Raw genomic sequence first — 23268 nt, forward strand, 5'->3', positions numbered from 1 at the left:
AAAGAAGAGAAAGAAGAAGAAAGAAGGAAGAGGGATATAAAAGGAAAAGTTAAAAAAAAGAGTTAAGTTTTGTTCAAGCAGAGAGAAGTTTTGTTCAAACAGGTCCTCTTCCCCTTTTTTATTTTTTTTTTTTGGCAATTTTTTTTATTTAGAGCAACTGACAAAGAAAATAATTGATATAATTGGTAAGGTATTGGGGAATTGTTTGTGCAGATGATATTATTTTTGTATATTTGTTTGCAGAAAAGGACATTTTTTGATTGTTTGAAATTCTTGAAATTTTGAACATTTTTGAAATACAATTTGATAAAACAAAACACACCAAAATAAAAATAAAATGAGTAAAAAAAACTGTTGGAATACCCATATTTATGGGGACATGATAAAATGAAGTATTTAGGAGTATGGACTAAAAATGATTCCATTATGGCAGCTAAGGATATGTGGGAAGAGACTAAACAAAATATAATACAAAAACTGAGAACATGGAAGCTCTGTTTTATGTGTATGGCTAGCACAATACAAGCAGTGACAGTGTTTCTAGTCCCTTTAGTTTTATACACAGTTCAGGCATGTTTTTATCAACCAGAGGAGAAGTTGTGGATAGCAGCTAATAAATAGTTGAAGGATTTTTTTCTGTGAGGGGAAGATGGCATGAGTCAAGTGGATAAGTTGGTCATTCCAATGGAACAATGTGGTTTAGGGTTACCTGATTTGAAGGGATATTTCAGAGCTACACATTTAAGGCTCCTTTGTATACCACAAGCAGAAAGCCATAATTCAAAGTGGAAAGGGATTATGATGAAACAGGAGGAGCTTAAGAAATAAGTTGACTCAGATTTTGGATGCAGATCCTTAAGGAGAATAACAATAATCATACAGAATATTATATTCATAAAGTACCCAAAAGTATTCTAAAAACTAAGCCAACACAGGAATGACGAAAGGAGAAGTGGCCAATAATTTGGACTGCAGACCAGAGATTGCCTTCCGTATCAAGAATTGATGATAGAGGATAAGCAAAGAGAAAGGAAAAGGGTGAGCCTAAGTAAAAGACCAGAACTGGTAGAGTTTTTAATAGATTAGTAGTGTTGTTAAAAATGATTTGATTAGTAGGGCATGCAGAATATTGCATGATAATTATAAGAATCAATTGCAGGAGGTAGAAGGGATTAGGAAGAAAGACTGGATAAGCAATTCGCAAAGAAACAACAGTAGGATATATGTATGCCTCACAAATATGCAGCAACATCTTGAATATTTAGGATATTTACTTTGTTTGCATAGGTACTTTTATACCCCAAGCAGACTCCAAAGAATGTTTCCTCATGTATTGCCATAAAGTCTGCTCTTCAAATTTTACCTTAGAACTAGCCAGTTTTTTTAGTTTTAGCACTTAAATCTGTTTCTTTGAGCTCAGCACATGTTCAGAACTCATTGTAAGCACTAAATAAGGTAAAAATTACTACAGCACTCAGCTTTCCTCACTTGTCTAGAGGAAAACAGTTTTTAGTACTTAATAAATAAGCACCTATCCAGGTATGCCTAAGGGTCAGTTCCCAGTGTTTTCTCCTGAATACCTGATGAATCTGGGCATCTTGGGGCAATGCATCAATTGCCTCATGTACACAGACAACCCTTGTCTCCTACCACCCAACATTACAACCTGTGAGAGATGCACTTATATAGCCAAACTGGAAACAAAGCTCTCTTCACCCAAGACTGGACCAGACAGTCAAGAGGAGAAGGTAAACACTTGCACCACACCACACTCATCACATAGTCTCTCAAAACCTAAACCACCTAAACACACACATAAAACACAAAACACACAACTACATTCACAGAGGCTCTCAATAAAAATCTGCTCAAGCAACAGAGACCTCCAAAGCAGAAATGCAAGCAACCTACACCCCCCAACACAACCCAAATGACACATAGCCCACAAACCTCAGTGTGCCACTCAACCACAGCTCATAAGGTATAACAACGTACCCAACACTTTAGTCATAGGTGACTCTATAGTCAGGCACACTGATGTTCCACTCACCAGGATAAACAAGGAGAAAGTTACTGTCATTTGTCTGTCAGGTGCCAGGATTCGCCACATAGTGCACGCACTCAGGTCACTCCACAACAAGTACAGATATGACTCTGTCATTGTCCATGTTGGTGTGAATGACCTGAGATGTACCTCCCTGGATTACATGAAAAGAGACATGGAGGAGCTCTCCGATCTTGTAGCCCAGGCAGGTATGATCCTAGCCCTGAGTAGCATCCTGCCATCACCCAGAATGATACCACAGTACAAGGACAAAATGACTGACTTCAACAATTGGCTAAGCTTCTGGTGTCATTCTAAGGGGATCCAGTATCTGTCTGCCTGGGATGACATGATCGACTGACCACGATGCTTTGCCAGAGATAGCCTGCACCTGTCGCCCTTGGGATTCCGGATACTGGCTAAGGCTCTTGCCACCCCTATAGTGCCTTTTTTAGGCAAGGTTCAAATGACAAATTCACCACCATAACAGGTACAAGCAAGCAAAATCTGAGGGTAATGCTACTCAATGATAGAAGTCTGAACCTCAAAATGCATTGACTTGAGGCACTCCTTAAAATGGAGAACATCGACTTCTGTGCAGTGACAGAGACCTAGTTCAAGGCTCAGAGAGCACCCCTGCATTACCAGGCTATAATTCATACCACACCTTTCAGCCACCTAACCTGGACCAAAACACTAAAGGCAGCGACATGTCCATATTCATTAAGGATATCCACACCTCCAGGCTAGATGCTCAGCATAATGCATCCGAGATTATCCAAGTGCAACTAACTCTGGGCAAAACCACAATCCAAACTGTAACTTGCTACAGATCCCCCCACCATTCCCCAGGATTCCCACTCCTCATTTCTTGATACACTGGAAAATATTAGAGTACAACCCAACACCCCAATAATGGAGGATTTCAACTACCCCACCATTAACTGGGAAAACTACTCATGTACCAACTATTTTGCTCAACGTTTTCTGGAATTCATAAATTCCAATGCCTTGGATCAGCCTATCCATACCTCCACCAAGGGCAGCAATATCCTAGACCTGGTCATTACCAACATGGGTGACTGGTGTTCCACACCAGAGGTCAATTCCTCATTGGTCAGATCCAACCACAAGCTAATCATCCTAGACATCCACATCCCGCCCCCACCCCCCATTAGGGAAACTACCATAAAAAAATTTCCAAAGACAACTTCACGCTTAAGACAGAAGTGGCAAACTTCACGACACCCATGCAGACAGACAATAGAGGTATGACTGCTGAATCTTACACAAATGCACTTTATAAGCACTTACATGAGTGCATGAATCATGCTATCCCTAACAGAACCAAGATGCTGTCCTCCAAAAAAAGGAAGCCAATTTGTTGGTCCTCTGCCATAAACAAACTCTACAACAGAAGAAAGAAACTGTTTAAAAAAAGAGTAAAATCTCATGATTGGAGGAATTCCCTGGTCAGCCTCAGTAAGAAGCTGAGATCCCTCATAAAATCCTCTAAAGCTAGTCACAAAAACAAAATCACAACTGATTCTAAAGACAACCACAAAGCATTCTATAGCTATGTCAAGAATCGCAATGGCAACACTCAGATCTGCTCTGAGTTACAGCACAATGGCACTAAATATACAGAACCAACTGATATTGCCAACATCCTGTCAGATAGGTTCAGTGCTAACTTTACCCCCTCTCACCTCCTAAAGGGCCCATCTCTATACTGGCAGATTGCAAAGTTCCTGTAATCACAGCTGCACAGGTAAAAACCACACTCTCCAAAGCCAAGAACATAGCATCCATGGGACCTGACAACATCCCAGGCTGCGTTCTACACAAACTACAGAATGAACTGGCACCCCACCTAAGCACCATGTTCAATCATAGCCTCACCTCAGGCTTTTTGCCCACTGAATAGCACACAGTGGTGGTTATCCCACTCCACAAAGGGGGAACCATTACAGACCCCCGGGAATTACCACCCCATTAGCCTAACGAGCCTGGTCTGCAAGGCCATGGAACGTATCGTCATGGAACTTATAAACAAAGACATTAGTAATCTCCAAACTCTGGACCCCACCCAGTTCGGGTTTGTAAAATGCAGCTCTTGTCTCCTAAACCTGATAGACTTCTTTGAAGCAGTCACCAAAGCCGTAAACGAGGGTAAGGTGGTTCACACAGCCTATCTAGATCTCGCCAAGGCTTTTGACACCATCCCCCACTCTGGAATTATAGATAAACTCACTAAACTAGGTATAAATCCCTATGTCATAAGATGGGTTGCCAACTGGCTTACTGACAGAATCCACACTGTGAAAGTAGCAGACTCCAAATCCGACTTCAGACCAGTGACAAGTGGAGTACCACAGGGTTCAGTCCTGGGTCCTCTCCTGTTTGGTGTCGACTTTTTTGATGTACAGGCTAACATAGAAGGTCTTTGACTTCAAACTAGGAGCCATAATCAAAACTCCTAACAATGTGGACATCCTACAAAAGGGCCTCACTGAGACAGATGCCTGGTGTCAAAGCCATGCCCTCAAGCTCAATGCCAAAAAGTGCATTGTCATCCCCTTTGGAAAAACTCTGTACCCATGAGCTACCACATAGGTGGTAGTCTACTTAACACCGAAAGTGTGATAGGAGACCTTTGATAATCACATCACCACAGTAGTCAGGAAATCCTTCTACGTGGCACACCTCATCACAAAAGTTTTCTCGTCCAGGAAAAAAGAGGTCATTGTTCCCCTCTACTCATCAGTCATTAGACCCATTCTAGAGTACAACGGCCCTTTTGGTATGCACCTCACAAGACATCTACAACAACTGGAAAGGCCACAGAAATACCTCACAAAGAGGATTACCAGCCTCAAACAGATGCCCTACGCAGACCGTCTCAAGCTTTACTCCATCGCATATCGCCTACTCTGACTAACATACAAAGCTATGTCAAACCCAGAGCTGTTAGAGGTGCTCCACTTAATGGAATCCCAATCCCTTCGAGCTCCATGCTCTAGGGACCTAAACCTTGTCACCACAATAAACAGAACATGCTGGAAGGATAGATTCCTGTCCCAGAGGCTTCCCATACTGTGGAACAAACTATCTTTCTAAATCAAACAAAGCTCCTCATTAGCACTCTTCAAGAAAAATGTTGATGACTGGCTGGGAAATAGGAAATTCACCCCGGGGATCAACTCTGTGGCTCTGCTCGACAGGGGCACAGGAAAATAATTTTTTTGGGTGGCAAAAGCCAGGGTACCTTTTTGGCTAGGCTTATATAGGCCCTAGGGCCAATAGCCTAGTACCTACCTATGAACCTATGAAATGCTGAAGGTGTGATTAGGAAGAAAGAGATAACTGGGAACATATTTTTAGCAGAGCAATGATTTGACAGACTATAAAAATTCCCTGCAGACTACTCTGTCATAAATACTAGGTGAGAAAATTAATATAACTAAGGAAACTTTTTTTGAGCTGTGATACCGAATCTGAATTTTCTAGACACAGTAAGGCCTTGCTGAGTTTAATTCTGATGGCTGCAAAAAATACATTTTTAGAAAATGGAAATCAAAATCTAAACTATCAGTAGATGAAGTAGTGAATATAGTAACAGAGAGAAAAGCACTGGAAGTGGGATCTTTAGAAAGGGGTTTGAGCAGTTTACGTAGAAAAAAAAATCAGAAATTGTGGGAACAATATATGCTGAATAATGTTTTGGATGAATGAGGTTTATGAGAAGGCAAAAATTGGACAATTTATGTAAGGCTGGACTTACAATGACTGTATAGATGATTGTAAGTGATGTAAAATGTTTGCAACTGAAAATATGTTAATATTTATTTATTTAACATTTGTTTACATGCATGAATGGGCGTTCCTTCGTTGAAGGTTGTGCGTTAGGCCCGGCAAGCCAGCACGTAAAAATCTACTGCCGATCATTAGCGGACCGGAGTTCCGCTGTGGCGACCCCTAACCGGGAAAAGCTGAAAGACACAACATTTAACATTTGTTTACTGGGAAAGTCCGACTTGGAACAAAGCCAATTTTCAGTGGAGACCTGAGGAGAAACACTCTCAATGCATGTTTTTGTGTGGTTTGTTATATAGCTTGTTTTCATGTATATAAATGTATGATTGCCTATGTCATAAATGATAATTCAGTAAAGCTGTTTCTTTTTTAAAAGAAGTTATTTTCTTCCTTGCTTAAGACAGAGCATGTTACAACATAGCTTAAGAAGCACTGTCTGGGTGGTTTGTTGCTGTGCTCTCTTCTGCATCAGAAAACCACTCAACCTTTCACCAATGTGATCATGCTTCATCATACTGGTAAGATGGCTGTGTTCAGTACTTGATTCAGATGAAATACACTGCTGACATTTGCAATATGTCATCCTAGTCACTCCTACAGTCACTAAGCATTGCCATTTGGGTCACTCATCCAAGAATAAGGCATTGTATAACTATCATTCTTTAGCACATTTATCCTAAGACTTTTGTATGAGTCTGTCTTGTTTGCTACCGTTTCTGATATATGACATTCTGCTTGGTTTTTACCCAAATCCTAACCTACTAAAGAAGGATCATTGAAGTAAGGGTTTTGGACAGATATATGCATATTTATCATTCCTGCCGATCTTTTTTGCAGGTTCAGTACAGCGGATATATTTTACCACGTTCTGTTTTTTTTCCTGGTTGGCATTTGCCTACATTCCTCAGCCCTGCAGTAGGGCACTGCTGAAAGTAATATTTCAAAATTTTAAATTTACAGCCCTATATTCAGCTTGTTTTCTTGCAATTAAATAATGTCCATTTTATTTCATTCTCATTGTCTGGTGTTTTTCCTATTGCCTAAGTATTATAAAAGAAACCAATTGTGGGTTTATGATGCATCTTTGATAACATACTAGGTACTCTGTCATGGCTTCAACTACTTGTTTATAATTACTGTACTTTGACCCAGCTGCCATTGTGCTGAATAGGCAGAAAATGATGCTTTCAATGACATCTATGTGAACAAGCAGGGTATTATTAGTTGATTAAATAATGATCGTCAACCTTTCATTAAGATTTGATTCATCTCGTACTAGTTGCATGTTAAGCAAACAGAAAATATAAATTGCTGATATGGACCTAATTAGTAAATATTGTATGGCAGTTGCTTGACATTTGATCAGCATTTACAAAACTTTCTTGTGGTAAGTGACACTTGCATGAGTCCTTTCCTTCTACAAGTGACCAGAGAGTAGCTGCAAGAAGTTGCAGTAGTTACATAGAAAATAGATGATATGTACTACTACTGTTGTTAAACAATGTCTCTAGATGAAAGTAGAAGTGTTTGTAAAAACTGTGCTGTATTTATTTGTTTATTTATTTGAATTTGTTTACCTGGGTAGGGTACTGATCTGTTCTGAGCACTTTCCGTATCAGCCCAGTAGTGAAAATGCAATAGTATGTATGATGGTGAAGTTAACAATTATCCTGTGCTACAATATTCTAGGTTAAGTGGTGCATCACCTTTTCTTGGTGAAACCAAGCAAGAGACCCTTGCTAACATTTCAGCGACAAACTATGAATTCGATGAAGAGTATTTTAGTCAGACAAGTGAACTGGCTAAAGATTTCATCAGGAAATTGCTAGTCAAAGACACACGGTAAGAGAAACCATTCTCAGCTTTTAGGGCTGAGTCCATAGATTAAATTCATTGAAAGTATATCATTGTTTCACAGTTTAATATTGAAGCATTTTATCCTGCTGACTTGAGGATGGCTTGTGGTGTTATTTACATAATGGTTCTAATGATGAAGTTCAAAGAAATAGGGTATCTGCAGTATCTCCATGTCATAAAGTGTTACTGCAGGCTAGAAGGCTGTTAGAATCAGTTTTGCAGAACTTTTCTCTACTTTGGAAATTGTTGTATGATCTGCCATGACATATAATGACATTTTTACATGCCATTGTCGCTTCTTGCTGTATTTTGTCATTTATGTTTCAAGACACTGAAAATATTGGATCTAACACTATTACTGAAGCAGACATGTTGACTACTGGTTTGATCGACACATTCCCTTACAGTGAAGTTTACAAACACACAGTAGCTGATGAAGACTGGCAAAATAATTTTATTCCTGGCAAGTAGCTGTTGTGCAACATGCAAACATTTTATGGCTTTTAACTCCAAGACTGCTAAATCATATGGATTATATTAACCTTTTAGAGAATATGGCACTGGATGTACACACTAGTACCTGCTGAAACACTGTTTTTCAGAAATTACTTCTCAGTCTAACATCAATTGTTTTTCTTAAATGATTTGTGTTTTCCAGCATTTATAATAACCACACAGTACATAGTCATAGTACACATAGGGGTACATATTCCCAGAATGTATTTACTTTACCGTGTAGAATACATTTTGCTTAGCATAAATAGAGTTCCCCACAAAATTAACTCTAAATGTGTAGTAGCTGACTGTAATCTGGCAGCATTTCTTGAATCATACATTTATGCATAGTACTACAATTGGAAATAATCAAATAAAATGGGTAAAAATGTGACACAGCTATGCAAAATTTGCTAAAATCCATGCTGTTAGTACTTGTTGTAATTTTTTTCCATGTATTAAACAATTATCAATGCAAAGTTGTCATGTTAAAGTTCTTATGGTCAATGAGAATGTTAATATTATAGTGTCTGTGGTGATAACCAGGGCTGTAAAAACCTGTCAGTGAATTAGAAAATATATCAGCATTTAACAGTTGTGAGTGTAATGGAAACCAAATGATATACCAGATGTACCCATTGTCTGTGTCAATATGATGTTCTATTTAACAACTTCAGAAATGTTACTCATGCATGAATAGTAATCAGCATTTTGCAAAGGAAACTGCTTCTGAGTATCCAAGGGACAGGAACCAGGGCAAAAATTAAAAGCATGTCTCCCTTCCAAGTTACTCGTTTTCAAGATAGTCAAAACAAAAATTAAACTACCAATTTCATAATCACACTACGTGTGTGTGTGTGTTTGTGTGTGTGTGTGTGTGTGTGTGTGTGTGTGTGTGTGTGTGTGTGTGTGTGTGTGTGTGTGTGTGTGTGTGTGTGTGTGTGTGCTGTTATAAAACATTATACTGGGTTAAAGGGAACATCAGACCAAAAGTTGTTCATGTGGCAAATAAGAATGTAACAAGTAATTTCCTTTAAATGTTTAAATATTCAGAACATTTAGGCCCATTGCAGTGACACAGCATAATCAGTCTGTTGCCTGGTAGAGCATGGGGACTCCTTCTTAATGAAGATTTTACTATAAGTACCAGACAAATCTATTCAAAATATAGAGAATTATGCATGGGTCAACAATCATAACTGCTTTTTTGAGACATGGATACCAAGAAATTTACCTGAGCGAACACACAATACAGGTTACAATCTGCTGACCCACTCATAATTCTTTGTAATGCATGGAGATATATCATCTCGATGTACTACAATTAGTCAAAAGTAAGAAGAAGAAAAAAAAACAAGATGTGTTGTTCTGTCTTTGAAAGCCAGTAAAGCAGTGGGGAAGTGTTTGATGTCTTACATATTCCCAGTGTTAGGAAGCAAGTTAATTCAAAATACTTTGTATATTTCAGCAGACAGTAGGCAGAAACAGGAGTTGAAACAAAGGTGTTTCATGTTCTGCTGCTGCTGTTTACTTGTCAGTGCTGTCTACTTTTAGTGCAGATGTGATGTTAACAGCATCTAGGAGGTGCATAACAATTTGCAGTGGTTAGCAATGTGACCTACATTGGTAGCTCAGAAAATATTATAAATTTTACAAGTAATGCTAATATAAACCCATTTCATTAATAAGTAGCACTAAACTACTCTCCCCTGAAGAACTATGCAGCACAAAAAATCTGGAAAAAGCCAACATTTATTGGGGGGGGGGGGGGGCAAAAGCCCAAAACCAGGGACACATTTTAAACATTGCTTGTATAATCTTGAAAAAGTTGCTAGAATAAAATGTTTGCATTACAGTGCATTTCCTGAAAGATAGGAAGACTGAAACTTAAATGGATATCATTATTTAGTGAATTCAGTTCAGCTTCTCACTGATTTGCCAGAAAACCACAAATTTTAAGAGGAACAGACCAAAAGTATGAACCAAATATTCCAGACATTCCTTAAAACTTTGAGAACTATGGTTAACACCTTGAATCACGAGTAGTGGTGGTATGGGTAGATAATTTAGGCTCTTGCAACCTGTACCTAAGGTGCAGGTTTGAGCCTGAGTAACTCTAACCAGCAGTTATAACTACCTGGGGCATTTTCACACACACAGACACACACACACACACACACACACACACACACACACACACACACACACACACACACACAGTTAAAGGAAAGCACGGTTCAGCTGTAAATTAAGTAATCTCCTGCCTGCTGTCACAAGCACAGTTCAGCTGTTAAAGTAAACACAGTCTCCTGCCTGCCGTTACAGTAAAAGGAAGAACATCTCAGCTGTTAAAGAAAAGGCAATCTCCTGTCTACCATTACAGTAAAAGTAAAAAGAAAGCACAGTTCAGCCGCTAAAGTAAAGGCAATATCCTAGCCCCCGTTACAGTAAAAGAGAGCACAAGACAGTTCAGCTGTTAAAGTAAAGGCAATCTTTTGCCTGCCATTGCAGTAAAAGAAAGCATATTTCAGCTGTTAAAGTAAAGGCAATCTCTTGTGTCTACCATTACAGCAAAAGTAAAAAGAAAGCACAGTTCAGCCATTAAAGTAAAGGCAATCTCCTGCCTCCCGTTACAGTAAAAGTAAAAAGAAAGCACAGTTCAAGCATTAAAGTAAAGGCAATCTCCTGTCTCCCGTTACAGTAAAAGTAAAAAGAAAGCACATTTCAGCCTTTAAAGTAAAGGCAATCTCCTGTCTCCCATTACAGTAAAAGTAAAAAGAAAGCACAGTTCAGCCGTTAAAGTAAAGTCAATCTCCTGCCTGCTGTTACAGTAACGGTAAAAAGAAAAGACAGTTCGGCCATTAAAATAAAGGCAATCTCCTGTCTGCCGTTACAGTAAAAGTAAAAAGAAAGCACAGTTCAGCCATTAAAATAAAGACAATCTCCTGCCTGCCTTAACAGTAAAAGTAAAAAGAAAGCACATTTCAGCTGTTAAAGTAAAGTCAATCTCCTGCCTGCTGTTACAGTAAAAGTAAAAAGAAAGCACAGTTCAGCCATTAAAGACAATCACCTGCCTGCCCTTACAGTAAAAGTAAAAAGAAAACGTAGTTCAACTATTAAAGTAAATTAAGTAATATCCATTAAAGTAAAAAGCATCCTGCTCCTGTTCACCCCCCCCCCTGAAGGAAAGAACACTTCAGCTGTAAATTAAGTAATCTCTTGCCTGCCTGCCATTACAGTAAAAGACATCCTGCCATTATTTTATTTATTTATTTTAAAAACAACACACAGGAGATAAGAATACAAGGTAATACTTTCAAGGTCACATGAACAATAAAACAGGTTAAACAGATAGTTTAAGTAGTTGAAACATTCTTGGTTGGTAGGAGTAGTCTAAACTAAAAGCTAATCAGGATTAGAACATGGGCATAACCAGTTAGATTTTAGTAGGTCTTGAGTTGTTTGGGAGGGCATTCCAGGATTTTCAATGTGCTTCACCTCCTGATTTATAGCTTTAATGGTTTTGGATTTGAAGTATTTGGAGGATCTGTTGATTAAGTTTAAGAGTGTTAAGAAAAATGAAAGCACAAGTAAAATGCACTTTATAAATTCTGTAAAAGGCATCCTGCTAAGCACAGTTCAGCTGTTAAAGTAAAGGCACAAGCACAGTTCAGCCGTTAAAGTAAAAGTATAAATTAAGTAATCGCCTGGTAAGCACAAGTACAGTTCAGCAAGTAAATTAAGTAATCTCCATTAAAGACATCCTGCTGTTAAAGTAAAAAGAAAAACACAGTTCATCATACAGTAATCACATTGTAGCAGCTGTTTTACCTGGTGGAGGAGGAGGAGCTGAGCCGGGGGAAACCTGCAGCCATTAAATAAGTAAAGCTACTGCTGTTTGTCATGCAAGGAGGAGCCGGGGAAGAAAGCTGTGCTGTGCACTCACAGTCTGGTCTGCAGAAGCTGACGTCATCAAGCATGCCCTGCACGTGATGACGTCAGGAGTAAAAATTAAAAAAAAAACAGGAAATTCAGAAATTAAAGGGGCCATGCGGAAATTTGTGGCACCCCAATATTTTGCCCTCAAAACTGGTATTTATCGAGGAATTCGGTACAGTTGAGAGGTATGGTGCCCAAGCACCTGCACCACAAACACACACAAAAATGTAGTAACCTTATTCTTTCCCAGTGATCAGGGACTGAAAGCTTTGACAGGAACTGAATATTTTTAATTGTGTTTACCAGAGGGAAAGAAAACAGGGCTGCATAAAGTAAATTGAAACCAGGAGTAGGCTGATCATGACATGGTAAGTGGGTGGCGATAACTGGGCGGTATCAGGACAAGTTTCTTTCAGTCAGAATTTTAGACTCTGGGATTTTCCCTTTAAAAGAAAACCCCACCCTCTCCTATAGTTTAACTCAACCCTTAGGTTCCTTTCTTTCCTATAATAATTCTTCCAGTAATGTGTAAGTTAGGGAAACCTGCCTATACATTATGAAACTTTCATTTCCTTGGCTTGAAATCACAGGAAGGGAAGGGAAAGCCCACCCACTTTTTTTTTAACTCCCCCACTGCTTTACCGACTTTCAAAGCCAGAACAACACATCTTGTAACCTATCACTTATCATATACTTTGCGGAGGACATACCACAGACACAGAGAAGTCTGTAGTTTGGCCTGTCAGATACTTCCTACAGTCTTAAAACAGGCAATTAGTCCTGTTAATGTCAGCAGCTGCTTTAAAAATACAGAATGTTGTGAAGCTGTTTTCCACTGCCTAATCCTGATTTTGGCTGTCCCATGTTAAAGACAAATGGCTTTTTACACATTTTTTGTATAGGAATCCTCTTGTAAACAGTATTTATCATCATCTTATTGCTGCAGACACTACTGAGTAGCAGAACAAGTTCTGTGAAGTGCTGATTAATAGTTCTTGGATTGCAGTGGCAACTTTTACACCTCAGGAAGAGTGTGGGGAGGGTCTATCAGTGTTCAAGCATTGGACAACAAAATGACAGTCCATACAAAAGCATGCAATTTATAGTATTTCTTTAGCTGATGCTGTATAATTGCTTTGAGTAACTTAAACAAGCTCCGAGACAAATATGTATAATAGTTATTCAGGAAAAAATGCAAGCACTCCTGCATTTGAAAGTGTGTAAGATGCCTGTGACTCAGACTGCTGGCATTGTATCTTGGTAGATTGGGAAGACAGCATCACTTCCTTATGTCTAGCATGACTCATGTAAAGGGTACTTGAAAAGAATTCTGGGAAAGGGACAAGAATGCACTGAAACAAGATCCCATTAATAGAGTTCCTATTGAATTGTCGGCAGCTTAGGTTTTCGAATGCTTAATCATCGCCACCTAAGTGTTGAACGTTTACAATAGCGAATGGCCACATCATCGAATTCTTTCCTCGGGAAAGAATTTGCGTGGCTGTTATCGAGGATTTGCCCTTTCCCCAATGCAGAGCGATCTCGTTGTTAGTATATTTAGTTAAGGGGGTGGTGGGAGAAGCCCCCCACTATGCTTGGGTTTGTTTGTGTATTTTGTTTACAGATGGCCAAATGAAGTCTTTCCCAAGGAAAAAATTTGATGATGTCGCCATTCACTATTGTTAGCTTTCAATGCTTAGATGTCGATGTTTTAGGATTCGACAACCTAAGCTGTTGATGTTATGATATAGACGCCATTAATAGGACAAGTCCCTTGTCAGACATTTAGTGAAATAACTTATTTTATAAGAATCACCTTAAGTTATTTTGATGCATTAAAATAATATAGAAAACAAAGTTATCTGGTACTTGTCCAAAGTGGAATGCAAACAATGTAAAATGTACTCACCTAAATCAAGATTTAGCAGATGTCTGTTTTTAACACCTTTGTTGAGTTGTCACTTAAGATATAGGCAAACATTTACATACAAGAAAACAAACCATGTTGATATGTTCACATTTATACAATTATCATAAGTCTAACATTACATAAATCGATCAATTCCTGCCTTCCCTTAAACCTCACTCCACCTCCAAAATATTATTCTGCATGTATTGTTCCCACAATATCCATTTTTATGTAATTTGTTGGTACTCTTCTCTAAAGATCCCGATTCCATTTTTTTTCTCTATGTTAATATTCACTACTTTAAATACATTTGGTTCAGACTTTGATTTACATTTTCTAGTAATTGTATTTTTGAAAGCCACTAGAATTAAACTTAACAAGGCCTTACAGTGTCTAAACAATTCAGATCCTGTATCCCAACTAAAAAAAAAAAATAATTTCCTTAGTTACACCCATTTGCCCACCCAATTTTTCTGGCAGAGTACTCTGTAGCAAATTTTTAAAGTCTACCAACTCATTACACTCCCAAAACATATGTTCTCAGTTACCGCTTTCTTCCCCATCAAATTTCCAACATTTTCCATCTACTTGAGGAAATTCTTTGGAGTGTGCTTGAGGTATAAAAATACCTATGCAAATACTTCCAAGCAAAATTCCTGAATGTTTTAGACTTTGTTGCATATTTTGGTGCCATGCATATGTCCTGTCATTGTTTTCTTGTGACTTGCCTATCCAGTCGCTTTTCCCAATCTTTTCTAACATCCTCTGATTGATTCCTATATTTACTGTGCAGTATTGTTTATGCCCTACTATTATCTCTTTTAACAGCAGCTTGTATTGCAGATTCAACTAAAAACTCTACCAGAGCAGGTCTTTCACTTGGGATTCTCCTACCCCTTTCTCTTTGCCTATACTCTCATATCAATCCCTGATAGGGAAGCCAATCTGTCACCTGCAGTCCAAATGTCTTCTTGGCCTCTTTCTATTCTCTTACCTTTCCCTGTCTAGTTATTTGCTCCCAATACCTAGGTTCCTTTGCAAGTTTTCTCTGGTAAATTCCAGCTCTCTCTTGCCTATTCTGTGTACCCCTAATTGCAGTCATCCCTATTGGCAGAATCTCCTTTGCCCATTCTCATAGAATAATTTCTGCTATTTTATAATTGGAATATTCTATGGCTGTTGTTATTCTCCTTAGGGATCTGCATCCAAAACCCCACTTTCTCCTTATTTCTTGAATTTCCACTCTTCTTCTTTTTCATCCCTTTCTACTTTGAATTATAGCTTTCTGCTTCTTTTATGTATATGAGCCTTAATTGCATAGCTCTAAAATATGATTTCAAATCAGGTAATCCTATACCACCTTGTTCTATTGGAAGGATCGACTTATCCCACTTGACCCTTGACCTCTTACCCTCACAGATAAATTCCTTCAACTCTTAACTAATTACTGTCCACAACTTCTCCTCTGGTTGATAACAATATGCCTGACCTGTAGATAAAACTAAAGGATCTTAAAACATTTTCAGTATTAAGATTTAGCAGGTAACTTGATGATCCGAGGTACAGTGTTAAAAAAGTTGGCCATCAGCATCCATAGACTAAGAAAAATCAATTTTGAAGCAATGTATTTAGGAACACACTGAAAGTCTGAAGTACTATATCTGGGATAGAATGCAACAAAAGTAGCAGCAAAGGATGAGTGAACTGGTAAACATATACCAAACACCAGGACTCATTTACCCTTTTGCATTTAATCTTTCTGTGGAAAACCATTCAAATTGTATTTTCAGTCCTGCTGAATAATGAGGCAAGATTTGTATGTTGTTTTTACTTCAAACTTCTTTACCAGGATGAAGCGCTGATCCACTGTAGATCTACTTAAATAGCCTTTGCAACTTATGGCTATAAGGGCAAGTCACTAAAGTAATATAAGAAACATTTTAACATTTAACACAGATGACATGAGGTACACAATGTAACTTCATAACAGAGAAAAACCTTTGTTTTCAGGCTTATTTGCTCAGGCTGATAATTAAGAGTATGCAATCCCTGTTTTCATGTGTTGAGATAATTTGGCATTGAAACTATATCTTAAAAGGTGTAACAGGCTGTTTAACTGTAATATTGAAAATGTGGTAGGTATCTAGACTAGTAGTTCAACAGTGCCAGCTCCATACACCAAGAATTGGCACACACCACTGGGCAAGAGGCATAAATTCCCAGTGAAAGGCAAGCTGTTCTTTCAATGTTAATAATTTCTTTTAAACATGCAGGGCCAAGCAGCAGTGAACAATACTCGGTCAGTGTGCAGTGCAGAGTTAGCACTACATCACCTCCCTAAGATGTTAATCCAGGGTGATTCAGGTGTAATAGAAAAGTGATGCAGACAGACCTTTATCTAGGAAGAGGTAGCTCAACAAGTCAGCATTGTCAGTCTTGTTCAAGAGCCATATGTAAGAGTAAAATTACTAGAATACAGCCAATAAACATAATAAGCAGTGTCTTATAATGGATGAAATATAATAGTATCACCTTATATTCCAGTAAAAATTGTAATACTTAATTTAGAAAAAAAAGAAGAAAAGGTAGTTCATAGTACATCACAAATAAAATCACTTGGTGCTAAATGTTATAATATTATCAAAGGTCAAAAAGAATTAAAGGTGTTAGGGCAACATCATTATATTGTATTTTTACATAACATAATGAAGACAAGGAGTAATTTAGAATGGTATATACTGGTGTAATCAGACTTTAAAGCACACATGGATATGCATGCGTACACACAAACATACACACACACATACACACACACACACATCTGCATGTGTGTGTGTGTGTGTGTGTGTGTGTGTGTATTTCATTTTGTTGCTTCGAGAAGTAGCTACTTGGAGCTTTAGCTCTTAAAACCAATAATATTGTAATGTTGGCATAACTTGCAATCCAGGCACTTACATTGATTCTGCAAGGTGAGTAAGTCAAATACCTGTATGTTCCTCAGTTGAGGGCCCAGGATGTCAGCACTAACATGGAACCTGCAGAATGAGGGAGACAAAACCTTACCTGATCCCTTTTTGTATTGTGAGTGGATTCTCCTGCCTCTAAAGTCACAGGTTCAGAGAGCTGTCAGTTGACAAAGTGCAAGACTTCATATTTTACCATTTTTTATGAGAGGAACTTCACCCTCCTTAGCAGAGGTATTGTTAGTGATTCTGATGCCAGGGACCATCCTCTGAGCTGGCACTCCACTCAACTTTAAGTAAAAACAAAGCTTTTTTTTCCTTTTTCAAAGTGTAGCAAACTACTTTCTATGTTTGTATCAAAGCAGCTGCTACAGCTTATGCTGCCTGCCCAGCACAGAGCACTAAAACACTTCAGTGTGAATGTAATGCTGACGTGCAAATGCCAGTATTGAGCTGAACACTGACTGCCTCCTGTTAATTGTTCTCCCTTGCAGTTTGTACCCAGGGTGGCTGCCCCCTTTGCCCCACTCTAGCTATGCTGCTGTTCCTTGGTATATGTCAGACTATAAACAGCAACTACTGCATGAAAATCTGCAGGAAATATAATTATCCTTTCCCCAGACTCCAGGCCTCACACAGCAGAAAATCATTAACTCTTAGAGATGAATAAGAAACATTAATGTGCCATGCACAAAAAATACAATTAAATATGACCTGTCACTAAAATAAAAAAAAAAAACTGCCACTCTTCTTTTTTTTTTTAAATCTAATTGCCATTTTACAACTTTTAGACCTTTCAGCAAAAAGGTTTAGCCTCACTTTTGGTTAATTAGTCCTAGCAGATTAATTGCTACTGGACACAGGACATGATGAATATTCTCCTTCAGAAGGAGCTCATTCATGCTGCTAATCCCTATGCTCAGTTTCTCCTCTGATGTAAATTTAGTGGATTTAATTGTGCTTTTATCAGTAGTGCATGATGGGAAACAGAGTCTCTTTCTGCATACAGCAACAAAATAGAACACTGAAAACAAGGTTACAAGAAACATGACATTATCAAAATCATCATCTATGGAAACTACGTATTCTGCAAGTGTGCTCTGTAAAACTATCCAGATTATTTTGTAGTGCCAACAGTTATCCCCAAACATATCAAATTTTTCAAGAGGCATCTTCATCCAAGTGATGAAATATCAAAGTTACTTGTTCTGATTTCCATTTCTACATCACTGTGCTTCCATGTCCTGACTAAGATCACTGTTGCAGTATTTCTGACAAATGAGATATCACCGCTGATGTAGAGCCTGAGTACCAAAGCTTTATCTTACCTGGGTCATATGTCTGACGTATGACCTCAGCTTATATGCACTGGGGTCTAAAGATGGACATATGAGTATGGATCCTCAAACTGTCTCACCACCAGTCCAAACACAGATCATCCATCCACATTCTGTTCGCTGTTTAGTCATTGGTTCCTCCGCTTCATTTGTTTCAACTAGATAAGTATCCCATTGGGGAACCTTACTTTTTATTATGTAAAAGTTGTAAACGTCAGCTAGAAGGTGCAAGTGCGAGCACATTAGGCAGATTCCATACAAGGACTTGCATACCAAGTGTCTTTTTATGCATAGGTCCAGAACACAATCACAAATCTTGCTCAGTTTGTCAGTCGTTCATTCTGAAAACCCTTAGGTCCAGGCTCTGTACTCTTAACACCTTTTTTTTGAGACCCAGCATCTTAAACACCTGGACCAGTCCAAGATGGCTGACTCTGCATCCTCAGACATCTGCCTTTTGCCTAGAAAAAGCTTAAGGCACCTCAAATGGATCAGCAGTCCAACATTCCTGACTCTGACACATCTGTTGAATTTACAGAACCCACTGTACATCAGACTTCTGCTCAGTTGCCAGCTATTGAGACCATGTTGGAGGTCAGTATGGTACCTGAGGTCTTGCAGACTGCCAATACACTGGGGAACCGCACATTATTTCAGAAGGCTGCAAGGCGTCCCACAAATTTTAGTTAGAGAAGCGATCCCAGTCTGCTGAGTAGAGGTCAGACAGGGTTCTGAATCTCTGGCCCTTATCTAGGCAAACATCACACCACACCTAGAAAGAAGAAACAGAAGACTAAGCATGTAGCTTCCCCTCAACATCTAGGGAGAAAGAGCGGATGGATTTTTCACACGGGTTGTTTAAAGCAATTATGTCCTTAAATCCTCCCTCCTTTGGGAACCCCCCTTCCACAGGCTACTCCCACAAAACCCACCCTGGTTTCTTCTTCTTCTGATGAAGAACAGGATTATGATTCAGACCACTCTCTGGACTACTCCTCTCAGATAAACTTCCCAGGACAAATTTCCTCCAATGAAGGGGATTCCCTCTTGCCTGACGCTCCTACTGAGGAGGCCTTCTGTGGTGAGACTATACAGAACCTGATGAAACATTTTATCAGTTTGCTGCAGTCTTTGATGTCCAGAAGAGGTATTACTCCCTCTTGAAGATGAATACACCTGCCCCTTCTGTGGTCCCTCCTATCCTTGCGGCTTTGCATGATGTTTTTCAGCCCGCTTCCTAAGCGCCTGTCTCTCAGCCTCCAGCACCCAAGAGACCAGACAGGTTTTACAAGGTCCCTAATAATTTAAAATATCTATATAAGAGCCCAGTGGCAGACCTTCAGCAGTCTCTCTATCTTCAGATAAGCCCTCTAAGCCGCTGCCCAGTGCTGATGCCCTACCTACAGACAAATATAGTAGGGCTATGGTTAGATGGGAAAAGAAGGTTTAAACCTCTGCTACCCTTGCTTTTAGTGCAGTTCACTATCAGACTCAAATGAGTAAGCATTTCATGTCCATTCTGGCTTCCTTGAACAAAGTTATCCTGGGTTCCCCCACTGCCGACTCTAAGCAGCAGGCACATAACTTACTTTTGCAGGTCACTTAGTTTGCTTTACACAGCATTGTGCAGTTACAATGCTGTAGATGCTTTTTCTGCAACAGCTTCCACTGAATCTGTTATCCACAGATATGCATCAGCCTACGTCTGAAGATGTCAAGTCTAAAATTCTAGCTTCACCCTTAGACAAAGACTTATTGTTTTTGCTCTCAGGTGACCAATCTCTTCAAAATTCTCCATGAAAAGGGTAAAACCATGAAAAACTGTAGGCAGATCCTACTATCCTCATTTACTAGATACTACATAAACTATCCAGCCAAATGTACTTCCTTCATTAGAAGATGACCCTAGGCAGTTCAGAAACAAAGAAACCCCCGATGAAAAGATAGCCTGATAAACCACAAAGGGAAACCCCATATGGGAGGCCACCCTTTTGTGGCAAATGTCTGCAACTATCTCTGCAACTCCTCTCCTTCTCTCCCCATCCCCACTTCCCTTCTTTCCACTCCCCCCTCTCTCCCCCTGGCCAGGTGGCAACATATTACCCCAGACAAATGGATCCTGTCCATCATCGGAGACAGCTATGCCATGCCTTGGGAAGACATTCCCCCTCTGAGAGGCATAATCCTTCCTCCTGAAAACCAAATTTCCCTTCTGAACCCCATTATTCAAGAACTCTTGGATCAAAGGACCATTGTGCAAGTTTCAAAAGAATTCATAAGAAAAGGGTGTTATTCCAGAATTTTTCTAGTACCAAGAAAAGGACAGTAGAGACCCATTTTAGACCTGTCTACCTTGATTACATACCTGAAGGTTCCCTCCTTTAAAATGCTCTCCTTTTAGAAGCTTCTACCTTTCATTATGCCACAGGCTTTCTTAGTGTCACTGGATCTGAAGGATGCCTACCAACACATCCCTGTCTGTCCTTCCTGCAGGAGATTCCTCGTATTTTTCTCTGGCTCCCCACATTTTAAGTTCACTGCTCTGCCTTTTGGGCTTTCCACAGTCCCAAGAGTGTTCACAAAGTGCCTAGCACCTGTGTGAAGACTGGTAGAGATGGGTGAAGGCTGCCATCCTAGCCAGATAGAACTGTGCAGATAATTCTATCATTTGTAAATACTGTGAAATGTTGAACTTAAAACAATGTGGCAGCATTGCCCTCTGCTGTAAAGAAAGCTAAGTCAAGCATTTATTGTTGGTCCTTTGAAATTAAAATTACTTTATGTCTGTTCCTTTGAAGTTAGAATTTCGAGTTGATGAGTCTGGAGTAAGCAGCCTGCCTATTGTTTTAACTTAAGGAATAATTACTAGAATTTACGTGTGGAATGTCCATTATTGCTCTAAGTGTAAAAGAATGTAAATGCAGTTTTTGTCAGTCTGGGAACTCCAGGAAAGTGTAAAAGAGATAATGTAATGTTTATCAGAACTGCAATAGCAATTTAAACAGTGAGAACCAGAGATTATTAAGCATTTTTGTTTGGACATCCAACTCAGCACTGCCTTATGCTCTCTTTATTTAAGTAGTATGTTAGAACTGTGTTTTCTTCTAGAAGTAACTAGGAATTAGAAAAGATTAGACTAAGTGTTTTTCTGTTATGTCAGAACTGTACTACTGAATTATTTTAAGTATTTCTGTGTGATCTCTTAACTTTTGACTAGCACTGTATAGTAGAAAATATTGTCTTGTGGTTTTAATTATTTATTATTATATATTTTAAATCCTTTTAACTGTGGCTGGTTTGTGTAGAGATAATCTAAGCTCTTGAGTACTTGTATACCCTTTGATAAAATTGTATAAAGCCACTCCTATAGTTTTATCACTGGGCTATACTACCAATTGGATAATAACATTGCACAGTAATAATTGGACACCCTTTTAAGGGCCTTTGAGTAGCTGATAAGGATTAGTGGGTGGTGGCAAGTGGAACTACTGTATAGTCTGGGAGAAAGGGGCACAGCTGGAGAACCTGTGCCAGCCCTCTCCAGAAATGTCTGTGTGGTTGTATAACCTCTTATCTCAAAGTGTGTGTGTGTGTCAGCTACTTGGGCAGGGACACAAAGTACTGGTTGGACAGAGAGGGTGCTAGAGATTTTAGCTTGCCCAGCTAGGCTGAGATCTGGACCCTATAGCTGTGCCAGTGGGGAGTCTTATTGGGGACCTGGGGAGCAAGGCAGCAACCAGCCCCAGACTGACTGTGATCTCTGTGTGCTCTTAAGGGAAACTGCACTTTACTGTGTGTATTTTTTATCCTTTCCTCATATATTAGATGCTGTCTCTGGTGTTAGTGGTGAGGATTGAGGCTCCTTGATTGCTGGGCCAGAGCACGGGTGTCACAACCTGGAGTAGTTTTCTTTCATACTCAAGGAATTAAAATTTTCCCTTACCTGGATGACATTCTGATCCAGGCTCCTTCTCCAGAAATCCTTCTTCAGCATCTTCAGTTCACCCTTCACCTTCTGACAGGTGTGTGTTCTACCATAAACTATAAAAGAAGTCACACATGATTCCTACTCAGGACCTGGTGTGTCTGGACTGCAGACTGGACAATGAAGATGCATGCCTTCCTTTCCCAGGAGAAGATTCTCACATTCTTTCTCACCTCATTGCTCTGCAAAGGAGATGCTAAGGACCATGGGAATCATGTCAGCCTCCATTCCTGTGATCCTCCTGGCCAAACTTCACATGGTATCTAAAATATGTGTGGTTTCTGCACTGCCACCCCTTAGACACTCTGATCCTCCTCCTCCCTTACATCAAGCTAGCTAGATAGAAGGCACAGGTCATCTGCAACCCAGGATTACCTTTCTCTCCTCCTATTCCTCTTCAGCAGGTTCACATAGACAACTCAGGTGAAGCATCACACCAAATGCAGGGAAAAGGGCAAGCCCAGTTTATGAAAGAAGACATCAACCTAAACTAAAGAAATTAGGGCACTGCTACAAGCCCTTCAGACTTTTGTCCTCATTTGGGAACCAGGATCCCTCCAAGTGTTCACAAACAACAACACACTCATGTGGTACATGAACAAACAAGGAGGCACCAGGACTTATCAGCTATGCAGGTTGGCATAGGTGGTATGGAATTTAGCAACACAAATGAACATCATACTTACTACCACATAACATCCCATCTCAGAACAGTTCTGTAGCAGACTGCCTAAATCACTACATGAGGATCCCCACGAATGGACTCTGAACAGGGAGGTCTTCCACAACATCACACTCCAGTGGGGTACCCCTCAGACAAACCTCTTTCCTTCATCAATCAACCCTAAGCTCCCACTGTTGTGCACCAGGGACCCTTGTTCCTCAGCCTGGTTGACAGATGCCCTCTCCTTCCACTGGGTAGG

The 23268-nt window shown here is 39.5% G+C and overlaps 1 protein-coding gene across 2 annotated transcripts in view; it reads left to right on the forward strand.

Moving 5' to 3' along the window:
• DAPK2 (death associated protein kinase 2) overlaps positions 1 to 23268 on the forward strand; it is a 1192346-nt gene that overhangs the window by 1103830 nt on the left and 65248 nt on the right. For both annotated transcript variants that reach the window (XM_044077737.1, XM_044077738.1), the window contains exon 8: positions 7550 to 7702. In XM_044077737.1, the coding sequence (XP_043933672.1) occupies positions 7550 to 7702 (153 nt within the window). The remainder of the gene's footprint in view (positions 1 to 7549; positions 7703 to 23268) is intronic.

This window comes from Protopterus annectens, chromosome 7.part0 (genome assembly GCF_019279795.1).
Source record: "Protopterus annectens isolate FY-2018-M chromosome 7.part0, PAN1.0, whole genome shotgun sequence".
Taxonomy (NCBI): domain Eukaryota; kingdom Metazoa; phylum Chordata; order Ceratodontiformes; family Protopteridae; genus Protopterus; species Protopterus annectens.